The sequence below is a fragment of the Panicum virgatum genome, chromosome 1K (genome assembly GCF_016808335.1).
Source record: "Panicum virgatum strain AP13 chromosome 1K, P.virgatum_v5, whole genome shotgun sequence".
In the NCBI taxonomy this organism is placed as follows: Eukaryota; Viridiplantae; Streptophyta; class Magnoliopsida; order Poales; family Poaceae; genus Panicum; species Panicum virgatum.
The window spans coordinates 18,022,004-18,039,691 of record NC_053136.1 but is presented as its reverse complement, the minus strand read 5'-3'; the positions used below and the strand labels follow the sequence as shown (position 1 = coordinate 18,039,691).

The 17,688-nt window shown below is 42.4% G+C and overlaps 3 protein-coding genes across 13 annotated transcripts in view; 2 read left to right on the top strand and 1 right to left on the bottom strand.

Annotated features, from left to right (window-relative positions):
- The first annotated feature begins 357 nt into the window (after window positions 1–357).
- Window positions 358–7,852, top strand: LOC120698116 (ABC transporter E family member 2-like). 7 transcript variants are annotated; one of them, XM_039981628.1, is made up of 15 exons: window positions 358–682; window positions 3,268–3,353; window positions 3,422–3,519; window positions 3,684–3,801; window positions 3,880–3,969; window positions 4,640–4,944; window positions 5,036–5,231; window positions 5,321–5,503; window positions 5,595–5,864; window positions 6,100–6,345; window positions 6,610–6,730; window positions 6,818–6,927; window positions 7,039–7,126; window positions 7,232–7,302; window positions 7,416–7,852. In XM_039981628.1, exons 1-11 carry the CDS (start codon window positions 580–582, stop codon window positions 6,727–6,729), a joined length of 1,815 nt encoding a protein of 604 aa, XP_039837562.1. In that variant the 5' UTR covers window positions 358–579; the 3' UTR covers window position 6,730; window positions 6,818–6,927; window positions 7,039–7,126; window positions 7,232–7,302; window positions 7,416–7,852. The 7 variants fall into 7 exon arrangements, with proteins under 7 accessions (XP_039837562.1, XP_039837546.1, XP_039837553.1 ...); XM_039981612.1 differs by having other exon boundaries at window positions 7,034–7,126; XM_039981619.1 differs by having other exon boundaries at window positions 360–682; window positions 6,814–6,927.
- Window positions 7,853–8,619: 767 nt separating this feature from the next.
- Window positions 8,620–17,688, top strand: part of LOC120698085 — a 45,926-nt gene continuing 36,857 nt past the window's right edge. The window contains exons 1-2 of one of the 3 annotated variants that reach the window (XM_039981574.1): window positions 8,620–9,144; window positions 12,454–12,766. In XM_039981574.1, the coding sequence (XP_039837508.1) occupies window positions 8,749–9,144; window positions 12,454–12,486 (429 nt within the window). In that variant the 5' untranslated portion in view covers window positions 8,620–8,748 and the 3' untranslated portion in view covers window positions 12,487–12,766. Of the gene's footprint in view, window positions 9,145–12,422; window positions 12,767–17,688 lie in introns of those variants that run through there. The other 2 variants (XM_039981583.1, XM_039981568.1) reach the window with 2 other exon arrangements.
- LOC120698066 (disease resistance protein RGA2-like) lies at window positions 13,047–17,686 on the bottom strand. 3 transcript variants are annotated; one of them, XM_039981551.1, is made up of 5 exons: window positions 17,527–17,685; window positions 17,256–17,393; window positions 14,684–17,157; window positions 13,731–14,086; window positions 13,047–13,491 (listed from the first exon to the last, which is right to left on the bottom strand). In XM_039981551.1, exons 3-5 carry the CDS (start codon window positions 17,126–17,128, stop codon window positions 13,461–13,463), a joined length of 2,832 nt encoding a protein of 943 aa, XP_039837485.1. In that variant the 5' UTR covers window positions 17,129–17,157; window positions 17,256–17,393; window positions 17,527–17,685; the 3' UTR covers window positions 13,047–13,460. The 3 variants fall into 3 exon arrangements, with proteins under 3 accessions (XP_039837485.1, XP_039837476.1, XP_039837491.1); XM_039981542.1 differs by having other exon boundaries at window positions 13,731–17,157; window positions 17,527–17,686; XM_039981557.1 differs by lacking the exons at window positions 17,256–17,393; window positions 17,527–17,685 and having other exon boundaries at window positions 13,731–16,384; window positions 16,462–16,601.

Below are 17,688 nucleotides of genomic sequence, written 5' to 3'. Positions count from 1 at the left end.
AAATTTGTATGTAGTACTGCGCCGTCGGGATTTTCACCGGCGATTTTAGTGCGTGCGACGAGTAGATGCGTTTATGCAGCGGCGGCGGCGACGACAAGCTAAATTATCGCGGCACTGGATAGAAAGAAACCGTCATCTCCGTCTGGAGCCGATGCATCGAGCCGAGCTGGAGCGTTTGGAGGGAGCCGCGGCCGTGAACTAGCTGTCGCCATCGGATGTCTTCTGCGTACACGCGGCAGAATTTGGGGGCGGATCCTCACGCGATGCAGTTTGGGGCCCGTCCCCATCCAATTTTTTTCCGGCGTGGCCAGAGAAGAAGAGGCCCGAACCTGGAAACTTGGCCCCCAAGGCAGCAGGCCAGCGACCAAGCCGATTCCACCTTCCCCGCCTCCCGTCTCGACCCTCTTGCTATCTTGCATATAGAAACCACGCGCCGCCGCCGGCCATCCCAGTCGCCAAGCAGATCCTCCTCCCGGAAGCCGCGAATCGATCCCGGGCCAGAGCAGACTGCAGAGGACGCCCGCCACCTGATCCGATCCTTGGCACGGACCGGCTGATTCCAGGGAGAGGAGGAGCAGGATGTCGGGGCGGCCGAGCCGGATCGCGGTGGTGGTGGAGGATCGGTGCCGGCCGAACAAGTGCGGCCAGGAGTGCCGCAGGCGCTGCCCCGTCAACGCGACCGGTACGTCAGCTTTACGGTTGGGGAATTTAATTTCTAGTTCTATTTTGAATCCGGGTGTGGTCGGCTGGGATTAGCATTTGGTTGTTAGGCGATTATATGGCTACGGACAGGTTTGGAACATCAGGAACACGATTGCCTTTTTTGCCCAAAAAAAATCTAGTAATTCGGATCATTCAGGGTCTTTCCTGCACAGCTGCTTACCCATGAAATTCAAACATTCAGAGTCTTTCCTGCACAATTGCTTACCGACAAAGTTCAAATATTCAGGGTCTTTCCTGCTCAATTGTTTACCCATGAAGTTGAAACTAGCAATTCCGTAACTGCAAACCATGTCAATTTTTACTAGAATTAAATGGTACTTTCTCTCCATTTTTTTAATAAAAGGTAGGCTGAACCCTGTACTGAACATCTGAAACAAGAACTGCAGCTTACAAATGACATCCAAAAAATTGAATGGTAGTTCATTGGTTATCAGATACTAGCTCTGTTTACGTGCCTTGCCATTTTTGTTGAAAATTAATTATCCAAATGCAAAATGGTAAAATGTCGCTTAGTTGAAGCATAACCATTGCCATTCCCGCATTCAGTCTAAAGAGGCCAAAATACTATCATGAAAGCTTTATGGAGATTCTTCTAAGGCTGCGATGGGACATGTAACCGACAACTATTTATACTAGGATGTAGGTCAACATGACCTTAGCCACTAAATTAGCTCTGTATTGGGTTCACCGATTAAACTCTGACTTGAATTATCAGAATAGTCATGGTTGGAAAATTCCAAAAAAAGGCACATAACCCTGATATTAGAGGCATGCTATGTCACATGGAACGTGGGATGGTGGGGGCGGGCCATTGAATTCAAGGGTATTCAGTTGAATACCTATTATTTTTATGAAAAAATCAAGTATAGATTATGTATACATGTATGTATATTCGAAACAAAATAAGAAAACAGAGAAAATCTCATGAATCTCCGAGTATTCTTCCCCGAAATGGGCCGAGCAGCCCCAAAAACAGCTCAATGGCCTGCCATCTTATCCCGCAGGCACCCTCACCGGCCCACCCCTGTCCCCCGACGCCCTCCTCGCCCTCTCTCCCAGTCTCCCTCGGCGGCGGCGGCGCGGCGCAGAGTGGGTGCGGCAAGCTGGCCGGCGGCGGTGAACACGCAGGCGCCAAGCGCGGCAAGCCGAGAGGCCGCGACTTGAAGGCAAGCGCAGACCGGGGCCGGCTGGGCGCAGGCGGCCGGCCATGGCAGCAAGGGTCAGGCGGCCAGGCCAGGGTGCGCCGGCCGCCGGGGACCAGAGCCAAGCGACCAGGCGCAGGCGGCGGCAGCCGGCCGGGGCGCAGTGGAGCAGCCGCGAAGGGGCCGCGGGCTGCGTGCAACGGCTGCTCGGTGCTTCGGCTTGGCTGCGGGAGAGGGCCAGGCCTGGTGAGGGCCAAAGACTCCTCAGTCTTCACAGTACGTGGTGCTAGGAAGACCAGTTACAAGATAAAAAAATCGGTTAGTTAAACAACAGAGAAACAAGCTGCAAGGTGCATGCCCACGAGTTCCATATATTAACTGAAACAGAAGTGTCGATGATATTCATATGCCACTGCCTAAAACTCCTAGAATTTGACTGCAATCTCTTGTGCTGAAACAGTTGTTTGTTTCGGTTAAACAACAGAGAAACAACTCAGTCTGAAACATCACTAAAACAAGTGGCAAGCCATTCATCTGGCAATTTAACTATCCTGACAATCGAGAATAGGAGTGTAAACTGCTGAGTGATGACCTATGCTAGGAAATTTGGAGGCACGCAAGGGACTGATGCACAGATCGCTATACAACTGAAACAAAGAGCCTCAGTGAACCAAAATTTGTATATACGTGCGAGCTGAAGCCTAGATGTGTTGGTAAACATAGCCACGAAGTCACCTGCTCGACGCTCGTGACAACGCTGCTGGTCGATGACTCCCGGCGACGCTGCTGATTAATCGATGATGTTTTTACAAAACGGTATGAAGGAACAACGTGTGAAGAATCGCTTGGAATGTTTGAAGTAGGAGAGAAGAACAATTTGTATTGTCAATGCTCATTATGTGCTATTATTATGTACTTTGGGCTGTCAAATTTTTTTTACATCATTTGAAATTTTGAATATCCACCTTCCAAATCTTGGGCCTGTGTGTCATGTTCCTCGTCTGGGGAATATCTTTCCGGAGATGGGAATGCAGGAATATTTTCGATCCTGCCTTGTAAAAACTTTTTACTGTATTGCATTCTTGTTCCCTGTTCCTCGATCCCATCCGGGACCTTGGTGACTCATGCAAGCACATAATATGATTCTATAATATCTACTCTAAGGTAAAGGGAAAAACTTTTAGAACAAATAGATTGAAATCCTGTCATTATATCTAATCCAAGTATGTATTCCTTTCACAGATTTCAAGGTAGTTTAATTTTGACTCAGTCAATCGTTTCAGTATGCTAGAGTTTAGCTTTACTAGCTCTGTTTAATTTACTACTGAGTGATTGTTGATTATTTCATATTGCTCTTGTTTATCTTATGACCTTATTTGTGATTCATTATCCACATTGGTAGGGCGCCAGTGCATACAAGTTACGCCATCGTCAAAAGTCTCCTTAATTTCCGAGGATCTGTGCGTTGGATGTGGTATTTGTGTGAAGGTTAACTCTTTCTCCACTGCAGATTACTTTAGGCTACTCAAGCTAGTTCTTAACATAACTCCTTGCAGGTATGTCCATTTAATGCTATTCAAATTATAAACCTGCCAAGGGAACTTGACAAGGAGACAACACATCGATATGGACCAAATTCATTCAAACTTCACAGGTAAAATGATCTTTATACTCAATCATATCTTTTTTTCTAAGTCTTATAAGCCTTTTCCTTTCCAATTATTCTATTTATAAAATATGTTTATCCCTGAATTGATTGGATATATAATGCCACCATCCCTTTCAAACCTCCTCCCTGACCTTCATAATCTTCTGCAGGCTGCCTGTTCCAAGGCCTGGACAAGTTTTGGGCTTGGTGGGGACAAATGGTATCGGGAAGTCAACTGCACTTAAAATTCTGGCTGGAAAGATGAAGCCCAACTTGGGTAAATTCACGGTAAGTAAATTGAGCACCATTTTTGTCATCCTTGCAGAAGTCACTTTAAGCTATGAACTATATCTTCCAACCTTACAGGATCCCCCGAATTGGGATGACATTCTAAGGCACTTTCGTGGATCAGAACTTCAGAAATACTTCACTCACCTTTTGGAAGACAAAATGAAGGTAGTTCTACAGTTGTACTTGTTGGAGTATTAGTGAATTGGTTGGTGCATGCAACTCAGTATTACTATTATGTACCAAATAAATGCTAATAACTGTGCCATTTTGTTTTCTGGTGTGAGTTTTTCCTAATCATTTTTTACATTAAACAATGATCTTCTCAGCATCAAAATTTTAATAGTCAATTTTGTTCATATTCAATTACATTTTACAATTGAAATAGAAGTTTTTGATAAAATTTGGACGATGCTAATGTAACAGATAGTTAGTACATTTCTTTTAATTTTTCTAACATCTACTGCTCCCTCTATTTTTCTTTCTCAACGTATCCTTCAAGTTTGGTGCTCTGTTGGCCATGATTAATTCATAGTCCACTCAGGGGCGAAGCTAGAGCTCAAACAACCCTGGTGCACTGCTTAGTATTTTATTCTAAGCACTGGAGAATTCTAGCACTGATAGTGGAAAATATTGTTTGTACCCTGGTGCCAGCGCACCAGGCACCATGAACGTGTCTTCGCCCTAAACTCCACTAGGAAATGCAATATTTATTTGGCATAGCTTTTGAGGTCATGTAACATATGTTATCATGGAAACTCTTCTATTCTGTGGCTGCACATAGTTATAAGTAGTAAATATATGCGTTATGTGTTCCCTCTAATGTGTCTTAATGCAGGCAGTTATTAAATATCAATACCTCGATCATATCCCAAAGTCTGTTGAAGGGAAGGTTGGTGACCTTCTTAACAAGAAAGATGCGAGACAAGTCAAAGATACATTGTGTGACATTCTTGAACTGAAACAAGTAATGGACCGAAATGTCTCAGATTTATCTGGTGGCGAGCTCCAGAGATTTGCAATTGCTGCCCGAGCTATGGAAAATGCAGATATTTATATGTTTGATGAGCCATCGTGCTATCTGGATGTGAAACAGAGGCTGAAAGCCGCACAAGTCATTCGTTCGTTACTTCATCCCAAAAAGTAATGAAAGCCTACATTAAAGAACCATATGTCCGTTGAAATATTTGAGATCACCCTGCAGATAATAAACCATTTTCCTACATTTTTGCAGCTATGTAATTGTTGTGGAGCATGATCTTAGCATTCTTGACTACTTATCAGACTACATATGCTGTCTTTATGGGACTCCAGGAGCATATGGTGTCGTCACTTTGCCCTCTTCAGTTAGAGAAGGAATCAATATTTTCCTAAATGGTTTTATCCCATCAGAAAATATGCGTTTTCGTGAGGAGAAACTTACATTTAGAGTAAGTACTATTATTTGCAATAACACTTCACAGAGCTGATTTATTTGCTGCATTTTCTGAGTCTGATGCGATGTTGTTTGGCTTATCAGGTTACTGAGTCTGCTGAGGAGATAACAGAGGGTGAGACTTACCAAAGCTACAAGTATCCTACAATGGTGAAAACAAGATCTGGCTTCAAGCTATCAGTCATGAAAGGAAGCTTTAATGATTCCCAAATAATTGTATTGCTTGGTGAGAATGGCACTGGGAAGACAACATTCATCCGTATGCTGGTAATCTCCTTGTTCTTCAAATATGTTTTTTTACAGCGATCAAAGAAATGATTATGGAGTCTCTCATCTTTGGTTTTCATCTGAGTATCAGGCAGGAAAAGTGAAGCCAGATAAAGTGGGGGATGAAGAAGTCGATATGCCTGCATGTACAGTATCATACAAACCTCAGGAACTGATATCCAAGATTAGCTCTACCGTGAGAGAGCTTCTACAGAAGAAAATACCTGGATCTTGCAGTCAAGCACAGTTCAGATCTGATGTCATGAAACCACTGAAAATTGAAGAACTCATTGACAGGCAGGTTGCAAATCTTTCTGGCGGGGAGTTACAAAGGATTGCACTTTGTCTTTGTCTCGGAAAGGTAAGAATACACTAAATTACTCCCTATACATTCTTTCTCTCAGATTTGCTGGTACAGAAGTTCTCTTTGGATTGCCACCTGGAACTTTTGGAAAACACTATGAAAGTTAAAATATTTTAAAGATGCTCATGTTGATACATCATATTTTATTTAATTCAATTATCTTAATATCCTAAAGGAATAGCATAAATAAGCATATATCTTATTAAGCATCCCACTTTGTTTCTATGTGCAGCCTGCTGATATTTACCTCATAGATGAACCAAGTGCACATCTTGATTCAGAGCAGCGCCTTCTTGCAGCCAAGGTCATAAAAAGGTTTATCCTTCATGCAAAGAAAACAGCTTTTGTCGTTGAGCATGATTTTATCATGGCAACATATCTTGCTGACAAGGTAGTCGTCTTCGAGGGAAAACCTTCTGTTGACTGTACTGCGAATGTGCCTGAACCCTTGGCATCCGGGATGAACCGCTTTCTATCAGTTAAGTTCAGATTGCCTTTCCCCTTCCATTCAGCCATAAGTCCATAACCTCAAAAAATAGAGGACTACTTGAGTTTTCTTGTAGGCATTTGCTGATGACATGCAAAAAGATTCTTGGATTTTTGAACAGCCCAAGAATAGTTTACTGGTAGTTTATGGTTTATAGGATGAAGTGATAGATAATGAATTTCCTGTATTATATTATTGGCATTTTGATGAAATGTTTAATGTTTTTGACACTTTCAATCTCCCTCTGTGCCGCAGCATCTAGATGTCACATTCAGAACAGATCCAACAACTTACAGGCCTCGGATTAACAAGCTTGGATCTACAAAGGACACTGAGCAGAAGACTGCAGGCTGTCACTACTACCTTGATTATTAACGTAAGAAATATCAACCTTCTGGAAATACATTTCATCATTCATAGTTTCACAATTAAGGCTTCAATACTTTCCTTTGTATGTAGAAAGCTTTCGCTAAGGGCACATCTACATTCTGCGAAAGCTCTAATGGTGGCAAGCAGCTCCAATGGTCGTGCTATCATTTTCCTAAATGCAAGCACATTAGGCCAGTGCTATCGGTATGCTTGTCTTGGTTTTTATGTTTACAACCCACTAATTGTTGTGGGATAGGTTAAGACACTGACTAACAGTAATTGCTTGTCTCACTTTGTATGGCTGCCACAGCACAGGGCATTTTTGAAGCTTGTGGACGTGAACACTATGGGCCACCAAAATATCTTGGCAAAGTATCCATTTTTGTGTCTGGCAGTGCTCTCGGTATATGTTATGTTTGTGTTCTTTTTTCAACCATGCACGTTGATTCTTCTTGCTGTTTCAAAACTATAATGCTTGTGTTATTTTGCATGGCTGCATTGGCATCAGGCACGTCTCCGCACTTGTGGACTTGAATTCTATGGCAACTCGAACCTTGGCAAAGTAGTATAGCAGCGGAGGTAAATTTCTTATGATGTTTTTAAATATTGTTAGTTTAGTTTATTGTTCAACTCTTTATTGGCATTTTTATGGATTTCGAAGGCTTTGCTGAAACCATCTGTGTTGTTTGCAGGTCATATTGAATCACATTTGGAATAAACTAGCGCGAAGCTATTATTTACTTGAATGGTTTGCATTTGAGCAAGTAATGACATGAAGGTCAACTGCATTGTTGAAGAGTCAAAATAAGATGAATATCCAGGAAAAAAAAAGAAAGATGGATCTGCTTATAGCCTGCAGTTACATGGAAGTTTGAGTGAATTTCTTGTCAGTTTCAGGCCACTCTGGACTGTTCCATGGTTTATATTCGATTATCAGGAAGCTTTATGTATTCTTATCAAAACCTTGGATTGAGTTTTTATTTTCAGGATTGTTCTTGATTGAAGCTGTGTTTTTTTTTGAGGGCTTGATTGAAGCTGAGTTGTGAACTTATCAAACAGTAGTTTTGTTACTACCAAGCACTTTATTATCTTATTGGAAATATGAATGCTCACCGTGTTATAGTGTTTATCTGCCTGTGTGTTTCAATGCCGTATTACTTCTAGCAAATGATACTTTGTAGTCTCATGGATTAAATATAATTATCCTTAGTTTTTGTTTTTTTTGCAGTTGTTTTTTCTATTATCACAATAATGAAATTTTTTTTTGTTGGGTCATCAATTGTTGTCGTGCGTATATTTGGCTTGAATCTGTCACGAACCAGCCTGAATAATTGTAGGCCAACACCATTGCGAGTTCGATTTCTTTGCAATTTTGTGGTTAACTGGATGCAGCTAGGAAATTGGTTTTCAATTTTGGTGATTTTCTTACACAATGTGTGAATTTGGGAGGAGCCGGTTTCCAAACAATGCCACAAAGCCTAAATTGCTCACTGACGCACCCAAGCCTGGTCATGGAAACGTTGCTCTGCTTTTTATCTGAATCGGTCGTGAATCAAACAAACGTGCATGCTGAAACCTACGGAATATATATGATGGTTGCATTCTTCCAAGTCATAATTTTTTTTATGTGAGAAGCAGTATGCTTCTGACATGCCACTTCGAATCTGACTGAGATGGAGATGTAATCCGTAGTCCTTTTAAGTGTGTTATGCAATCCAAAAAAAAAAAGAAAAAAATGGCGTGGTAACCATATGTAACGCCTGTATAATCATGGGCTTGGTCCAAAATAATAAAGAGCTCGGCCCAGCGGTGGAGGAGAGAGGCCCAGTAAACACAAAACCAAGTTTGAGCCGAGCCTGAGTTCAAAAAAAAAAAAGTTTGAGCCGAGCCCATTGGAATGATATCCAATCCACTCAGGCCCGAAATCTCGCGCCGCAACCAAATCCCCGGAGAGAGAAGCGGCGGCTGCGGCGAGAGCGCTAGGCGAGGAGGAAGGCGGCGGGGCCGGCGGCGAGGGGAGGAGAGATGCTCAAGTTCCTGTCCAAGGTGGTGGTGGAGTACTGCCCGCTGGACCCGCGGAAGGCGGCGGCGGTGGAGCTCCTGGCGCAGTGCAACGGCCGCAAGGCCAAGGACTCCAACCCGGCCTGCTCCGTCGAGCTCCGCCGCCTCCCGGCCCCGCCCCCCACCGAGGACCCCGAGTCGCGGCCGCCTCTCCCGCCGCCGCGGGTCCTCGTGACCTACCTCAATGGCGCCGAGGAGGCCATCGTCGCAGCGGAGGGCGCCACCGCGCAGGGTATCCGGGACCAGATCCTCGCCCGGGGGCGGCTCATCGACACCGAGCAGATGTTCCGCGACGCCGGGGAGAAGTGGCCCGTCGTCATCCCCGAGGAGGAGCTCGGGATGTCGTTCCCTGGCATCAAGGTGCGGCCTTTCTTCCATTTTGTCGAACAGCCTGCGTGCTTGGGTGTTTGTTGCTGCACTGAGTTGAACGTGCTATATCAATGGAATTGCTGGTAGCTTGGTTAGATAAACACGGCGTAGCTTGTGCTTGTTACCATGAGTACATTGATTACGTTATTTGGTGCACTACACTTCGTTTGGTTAAGAACCCTAATAATAATTTGCTTGTTGCCAAAGTTTGGCAGGCAGATGCCTAGAATCATATTGTCTCGGTGTGTTTCATGTTATTTGTATCTGGAGTTACGGTATACCATGTGTGTAGAACATGCGAACTTCTCATTTAGCATCTTGTCACAGTTCAATAAGCAAGAAATAGGATGAATATTGCAGTTACATAGGATAATTAGTACAGAATGGTAATGCAAAATTGTGAATTTAGTGTAACCTTCCTTACTGTTCATTCAATCTTAGATATTCATGAAAATGCAGAAGTTTGCATAGATAATTTGAAAGTAAAGTTAGGACTGAAAGGATTACATGAATGGTATTATCCATCTGTTCCTAGTTCAGAGACCTTTCTAGTAAGCTCTGCCTGATAAGCTTACTTTGCAGCACCTGTAGCACCTTACATGTCCACATGTGTCTGATTCGGTCATTCGGTGGCACATGATTAGGTTGTATAGGGAACTATATATGTACCGGTCCCACCTTTTTGTGGAAAGTCTGTCAGCCTTTTTGTTTACCCTATAATGATTTTCCCCCCTCTTCGGAGTAACACGTAACAGGGTATAGCAATTTTATCATTTTGCTTGATTTTTTATGTTTTAATTTGATGGAAGGTACCACAATATTATGTTTCTTATCTTTCACCTGGTCCTGGCTGTTGCATGACCTTCCTTTTCCGTTCCACTTCAGGTCAAGTAACTTTTACTAGTATATTATGTTTTATTAGTAGACCTATGTGATTCGCAAACTTTTTGATCAATCACGCTGTATCAACCCTAAAGCTAATGTAGTCCATCTCCCTATTTTCTTTTTCTCAGTAAAACATAAGAGCATTTTATGATTACTTGCTGTTCCTTGATGATTAGAAGCTAGATCACAGTTTAAATGTGCTTTAACAGTTAGTTTTTAGATTTGTGGATGCATATATGACCTTATTCCCTTGTCTTATAAAAAAAAACTTTGTAGCCAAACGACACTGGTTGATATGCTGGTTTCACTGTTTCAATAAGCTTCAAATAGTGCGGATTTGGTATAATGCTAAAGTACAATTACTGTACAGAATTGTTATTGTGCATCACAGCAAGTATGGACCCTCAAACTATTTTGCTATTCTGGAATCATTGTACACAATTCCTTTTAGAAATGCATGGTATGATCTAAAACTATATCATTTCATTGTATGTTAGTAAGTATTAGTTAGGTCCTAAAAATGCATGTAGCTATGTTGGTTATGTTGTTTTTTAGCCTACCCCAACTTGCTTGGGAAAAAAGGCTATGTTGTTGTTGTTGTTGTCAAACTCCTTGGGTCCAGTAGGAGGTGCTTGAGTTTAACTCAGACAAGCTCAAAAGGCTACAAATAGGATGTATTTGGTGTTGTTATATTAAGATAATAGGAGGCTCCTGAGACAAAGCACCAAAATGCAGAGCTATGTGCTGCATGACATGTGAGAGTTGCATACTAATGATGAGAAAAACAGTATGTGCCCATCGGATAAAAGGATACCTCTGTGTGGACATGAATCTTGTGCAGCAGCAGTGCCCGTGGATTAGTGTTTGATTCAACCAATCAATCAATATTTAATGAATTATTATGCATTCATCATAATGTGTTCTTTTATAAATTATAATTAAATTTTATTAAAAGTATTTAATCTGTAGTAAAAGAAGCTAGCATTATAAAGGAATAAAATCACTGTGATCAGGATCGATGCCACAATCCATTACCCTGGTTGTTGGATTTAGGTCCTGGGTAGTTTGAGGAGAGGAGGGGGAGAGGGAGGTCTATGCTGCTACGATACCCCAACTCCAGAAACCAATTAGTTGACATCTGATCAGATTTGTATCGATTCTTTTGTTGGGCTTGTTATGGAAATTATAAGGATTGTGTACCCAAAGTCAGTCCATTACAGTCTTATGGGTTTTGGGGCCACTGTTTTGCTGCTAAGTCATTACACTACTAAAGATGTACTGGATTTGGCTCCTAATCTGTATGCATTAGTGCCAAAAAGAAGAGCAAGCAGACGTAAGGTGATGGATGCCCTAGTCGATGAGAATTGGGTAGCAGACATTCAAGGAGAAATTTCTTTGGAAGCCTTGTGGGAGTATTTGGATCTTTGGGATATTTTGACAGAGGTGGAGTTACAGGAAGGAAACTCGGATAAGCACATTTGGAGACTTTCTGGCTCAGGAGTGTACACAGCCAAATCTGCATACGATGCACTTTTTGAGGGCGCCATCAGCTTTGCTCCCTATGAGCGCATTTGGAAGCCTTGGGCACCCCCTAAGTGTCGTTTCTTTATGTGGCTGGCTGCTCACAACCGGTGTTGGACAGCAGACCGGCTTGCTAGGAGAGGCCTCACCCATCCGGATCGATGCCTGTTGTGCGATCAGGAGGAGGAGAACATTCAGCACCTGCTCATAGGCTGTGTGTTTGCAAGACAATTCTGGTTTGAACTTCTACAGACTGTTGGGACTTGCAGCACTTGCTCCACAACCTGAAGTTCCTTCCTTTGATGACTGGTGGGATAAGGCGGCTTCGACGGTCGAAGGAGATACAAGAAAGGGCCTGAACTCCCTCATAATCCTCGGTGCTTGGACTATTTGGAAACTTAGAAATGATTGTGTGTTCAACGGTGCTGCCCCTAGCATTCCTGTGGCTCTTGCCCGGGCTAGGGAGGAAGCCCATTTGTGGAGTTTAGCTGGTCCTAAGGGACTGCCCTTAGACACAGCCAATGTTGTTGTGTCTTAGTGGGAGTGGGTGGTGTGGTCAGGTCTTACTTGAAAAGCATAGGTGATTAAGTTCTTGCAGGGTTAGAGTGTGGGTGTGTGTTCGGGTCTATGTATGACTCTCTTCTTCTATTAATACAATGATACGCAGCTCTCCTGCGTGTTCGAGAAAAAAATGTACTGAACTTGTGGCTTTCTTTCCCAAATATTTGTTTGAATTTTTATTAATGTCTAAATATTTGATGTTACAATGAAACTTATGTTATTTCAAACTATGTCTTGTGTACTGTGGATGACGGCTTGCTTTATGTTCAGAATTTTTCGTACCTGTTTCTTTATGTTCTCAGGTCTGAGTAGATTACTCTGTTTTTGTTACAGCCAAAGAAAGCTGAGGACAAGCCCCAGGCCTAATCTCCATGTCAGGTTTCTCTTTGATGTTCAAGGTTAACTGAGGGCATTTGTACACCCACAAACATTTCCCAATCATTTCATGGGAAAAATTCTCTCCTCGGTCCAACTTGGGAACATTTCCAGGTGGTTGTTGTCTAGTGGTTTAAGTTTGTTTGGTTCACCCACTTGGATTTGTACTAATATAATACCAATGTAGCTCATTCTGTTGCAATGTGCATGCTGTGAACGATTTTTTTTAGAATAATCAGTTATCATAGTCTTGATGTAGTGTTTTCTGCTCCATGGTAAATGTCTCAGCGAGGTACATGTTACAGTGGAATGTCTTTGAACAGATCAATGGATAGAATTTACTGTACTATACAAAAGGAATGATTAATTAAGCAGTTCATTCGACATAGTACAGAGACATGAAAAATCCTATTCTCATGTCTGTGCCTTCCAGAAAATTGGAAAATTGAAACATTGTTGTAGATATCAGGTGAACACGTCGAACTTTTCATATGAATAAAAATGTGACAGAACTGTTTGAGTGAAACCACCTGGTATGGAAAAGCATGGCAGAGCGTGCAGGACAGCAGTAGTACACTTTGTTGACCCCATTAGTTTGCACAGAAAAATGAAATGCAAACAGATACATAACACATAAGACATGTAACACATCAGATGACATAGTTTGGTTACGGATCACCTGATCCCAATTCCAAACCTAATCATCTTGTCTGAGATTGAGGGGTTAATCCATCATTATCTTATTTCTCACAACATGATATCCAGTTTAATAACGAGAAATGATCACGTCCAACCAAAATTCATAGAATGATCCCATAATGAAGTATCTAAATGATTTGATTTCTCAAACTACCGTAACTGTCTATGAATTATTTTTCATGTGATAGCAGATCACATGTGGAGGCTAAAAATGGAAGGCAGAGCATAGCGACACGAAGGTGATCATCAAGAGGCAGCGATATTGGTTATGTGTCCTCTTGGTCCGGCTCGTCATTCCTTGCATAAGTAGAGAACATTTGATTAGCAAAAGGACTATTCTCCAAAAATGAAAAATGTAAATGGAACTGCATGCCGTAGTCGGAGTGCTAAACATGTTTGAAATAACTGTGGACAAAATAACTAGCCCACATACAATTTTCACATAAGAGAACAAGATAATTTAAAGGTGCAATCCACAAGTTTCCTAAGATACTATTTGGATCATAATTTGTACTACAAACAAGTGACATACGTACCACGGTTTCCCTCTCGGCTGCTCTATCTCCATCAACTTTGGGCAGCCCCGAATGTATACTGTATTTATGTTTGCAATTACTTCGGGTCCACCAATTGAGACAAGATCTGGACACTCCTCAATCTTCAATTTCCGGAGAGACTTGAGATTACTGCTCCAAAGATCGCCTGGAATGGACATTATGCCTTTGCATGAATCCATCGTTAGTGATTCAAGGGAGGTTAGGTTCTCTAGGCAGCACTGAGGAGACCAGGCAGAAAAATCCCCACAACTGCGTAAGATGAGCTTCTGGAGGGACGGTGGTAACACCATTGCCCTTTGCCAGTAGAGACGTCGACACCATCCAATCTCCAAATTCTTCAGAAAAGGAAAACTCTCAAATCTTTTGGTGGGAAGGGACAACAAATGACAAGACCGAATAGTAATACTCTCGATGGCAGGGAGACATTCATGTGTTAGGAGGTCATCAATACTTTCCAGCATGCTGCAGCATTCTATAGTTAGGTGAGTGAGTAACGGGAATTTTGCAGTGCTGCGTCTGGCTCTGGCCAAACCAAGGGAAAGGCCAGTGGATAAGTGTTCAGATTTTCTAATAAATTTCAGACGTTCACAAAAATCGATGTGGAGCCTCTGTAGTACTGAAAGACTCCACTTTTCTAGTTCGATGGATGGCAGCTGTGAGAAACTTATATGCAAGAAGGTGAGGGAGCTACAATCACTGTTGAATCCAAAAAACTTATACAGCCTGAGCTTCTTTACGGACGGGGCCGAAATATTTGTCATTTTTGGACAGTTGGACACGCTTATTTCTTCAAGGGAAGGGGACCATTCAATTTGTACTGATTTTACACTTGCGCAATCTGCAATAACTATTTTTCTGATGGCCGGTGCATAAGTCGTTCGCTGCAGAAATTGTTCCAGGCTTGATAAGTTTTGGCACCCTGTAATGCTTACCTCTGTTAATAATGACAAAATGGTACCGGCTCCGCCATTATTATTGTTGTCAACTGTCGCCGCAGGCAACTCAGAAAATGACATGGCCTCGGGTCCATCACAACCACGAAACCAGCTTGGAAGATATTCACCTGGGTAACCCTCAATCCGCACAGACTTGATGTTGGTGGGAGGCTGTAGAGCTTGAAGTACTTCTGTCTCATTGTGTGCTGGGCATCTTAACGAAGACCATCTCAGAGTCAGACTATTCAGATATTCTTTCTTCTGGAGTTCGGATTCGGCTGCATGATCCTTGCTTATTGCACCAAGATTGTATATAGTCAAATCCCTTGTAATTTGATTTATATTATTTATCATAAACCAAATTTGCTCTCCCCACTCTGAAGCATCAATTTCCATATTAGGAATGCGTGGTTCAAACTCAAACTTTTGCAGATTGATCAGCTTACTGATGCCTCTGGGTAAACTTACGAATTTGCATTTCCTAGCATAAAAAATCTGCAAGTTATAGAGGCTACAGAATGACGAAGGAAACCTGTCAAAATGGCAACCTCTGGAGATTTCAAGGTACCGGAGATGCTTCAAGTTACCAATACTCTCTGGTAGGCCCTTCGGGGAGGCACAAAAAATAACACACAGGTATTGAAATCCACTAAACCAGTGATTCATCACCGGATATAAAGTCTCACTTGCTAAAGACTTGTTGCAAAGTAGGGTGCGCAGCTTTTTGTGCTTGCATAGACTCAATAAGTTTGAAAGCTTAACATCGCAGCTTCTGAGTATTGATAGATGGTGAACATTTTGCGGAACCATTTCAATATCACTTGCATTCTTTACAATGAAACAATCCTCCTTCGAAACTAGTTGTGCCATGTCATGCATCAAGTCATGTATTACATATTTACCACGGAGTTTCTGGAAGAAGGACAAATTTACAAGGTCTTCAAAGTATTGATCACCAATATGTTGAAGTGCGATGCTGCCTTGAGGTTCCACAAATCCTTCTGCCACCCAAATTTCTGCAAGACTAGATTTGTCAAAATTGTAATCTTTGGGGTATGTAGCACAGAATGAGAAGCATCTCTTCAAATTGAAAGGTAGATACATGTAGCTCAACCGAAGAGCTGGCAAAATGTCAGCCTCCTTTTGTCTAAGCTGCCACAATTCACTGTTTAGTATACCATTCCAGTGTGCAGGGTTATGGCTCTTTCGTAATAGCCTTCCAATAGTTTTAGCAGCTAAAGGAGCGCCCTTCAACTTTGGAAGTATGCTTTTTCCAATCTGTTCTAACTGTGGATCAATGTGATAATCCTCAGATCCAAACACACACAATTTGAAAAACTGCCAAAATACATCGTTTTGTAGGCCATCCAATGCAAATGAGTCCATTGTGCCCACCATATCAGCAACCTCTGTAAACCTTGTGGTTACTACCATCATACTTCCCTGAAGTACATTTGTGAGAGGTGCACAAAATTTTCTCCAACAGCACCCATCATCATTCAAGGCATTAGGCCAAATATCGTCGAGGATAAGCAAGAACCTCCTTTTCCCAACTTCACCGGCAAGAATTTGTTGAAGATCATCTAAATTATCAGCTGTTGCCTCTTTACCAGATAGAGATTTTATGAGAACTTTAGTAAACCTCTCCTCATCAAATTCATCAGAGACGCAAATCCATATAATTTTGTCAAAGTACGATTTGACCCTTTGAAGGGTGGTGATCTCTTGGGCTAGAGTAGTTTTTCCAACGCCCCCGATTCCAACTATTGGCAAAACAGGAACATATGCTATTCTTGGTTCATTATTTGCTGCATGAGAAGATCTCTTCCGTTTTGAAGAAGACCGTCTACTATAGTTCGGTACACCAAGCAATCGGATCACCTCCCTCAGTTCCTTCTCACGACCAAATATCTTTGGCTCAGTGCGGAAAGAAGTGGTCACTGGCCTGAGCAATTTGTCAAACTGTGGAGTTTCCTCATGCAAGCCCATCTTCTCAAGCTGTATAGAAAGATTACTTAGCCTTTTCTGGATATCAGCCACTTTGTTGAAGCTTCCTTGAGTGACGCTGTTGAAAAAGTCAATGAAAGGAGACAGCTGGGTTTCATTGCCCTCAATTTTCACCTTCAGCTCATACCATCTGAACTCATCCAGAAGGTCCTCCGCATCATACACAGCATCCTTGAGATTTGGAAGGAGCTGTTCAACACCGGGTACATGGCTCTTCCACTCTGCTCTATCAATAAGGTTGTACATTGCTGGTAGAGTGTCACGTAGGCATCGAAGGTCACTCTGCAACTGCCGTACATCATCTTCTTTAAGTTTTTTATCCTCTGATCCACTCAGCTGGGAGCGCATAAATGAGACAGCAGATCTGACCAATTGGAACAAATTACCAAACTCATTGATGCCGCTAATTACCCCAATGGCCTTCGATAGACTCATGCTCGCTGGTCTCTAAAGATCTTTCTATCCTGGAGAAACAATGGGCGTATTAAGCATTGGAGGAGTAAATCCTTATCAATCATGATTTGGATTCCATACGTACGTGAATGTTGTAAATCGATCTTACTTGTGCAATACATACGAGACAGGGACTTCCACGAAGGCAAGTAAAGGCTCGGATTTGGTGATGTCGTATGCTCTGAACTGGTAGTGGCAGCGGTAGGTTCTGCTGATCGATCTGTCTGCAGGACTGAAGGACCGCTTCCTAGAAAGACGTGATCAGACAAGAGTGACATGGTTTGGGAAATCACTTAACGTTTTGTTCAGCAGAAAAATCAGAAAACTTGGGAAGGAAACTGAGAAGGACGATGTGAGGACGGTGGCCTTGATCGACTTACTTGCTGGACTCTAAGGATGGGTCCGTCGGGGGAGCAGATTATTGGCTTTCTTTCACTGCCCTGAAGTTGATACAGTGATTCCGCTACAATAATTCGTGTAACCTATTTAGCAGCTAGCAAACGTTGCAAAATCATTAAGCAACAATCCATTTGCTCTGCACA

Bases quoted from the DNA above. Each gene is read 5' to 3' on its own strand.
- LOC120698116 (XM_039981628.1), top strand. From the start codon at position 580: ATGTCGGGGCGGCCGAGCCGGATCGCGGTGGTGGTGGAGGATCGGTGC. The intron at 5,504-5,594 runs GTAATCTCCTTG...TCTGAGTATCAG, and splicing joins CAACATTCATCCGTATGCTG to GCAGGAAAAGTGAAGCCAGA. The intron at 5,865-6,099 runs GTAAGAATACAC...TTCTATGTGCAG, and splicing joins TTTGTCTTTGTCTCGGAAAG to CCTGCTGATATTTACCTCAT.
- LOC120698066 (XM_039981542.1), bottom strand. From the start codon at position 17,128: ATGAGTCTATCGAAGGCCATTGGGGTAATTAGCGGCATCAATGAGTTT. The intron at 13,492-13,730 runs GTACGTATGTCA...TACTTATGCAAG, and splicing joins CAGCCGAGAGGGAAACCGTG to GAATGACGAGCCGGACCAAG.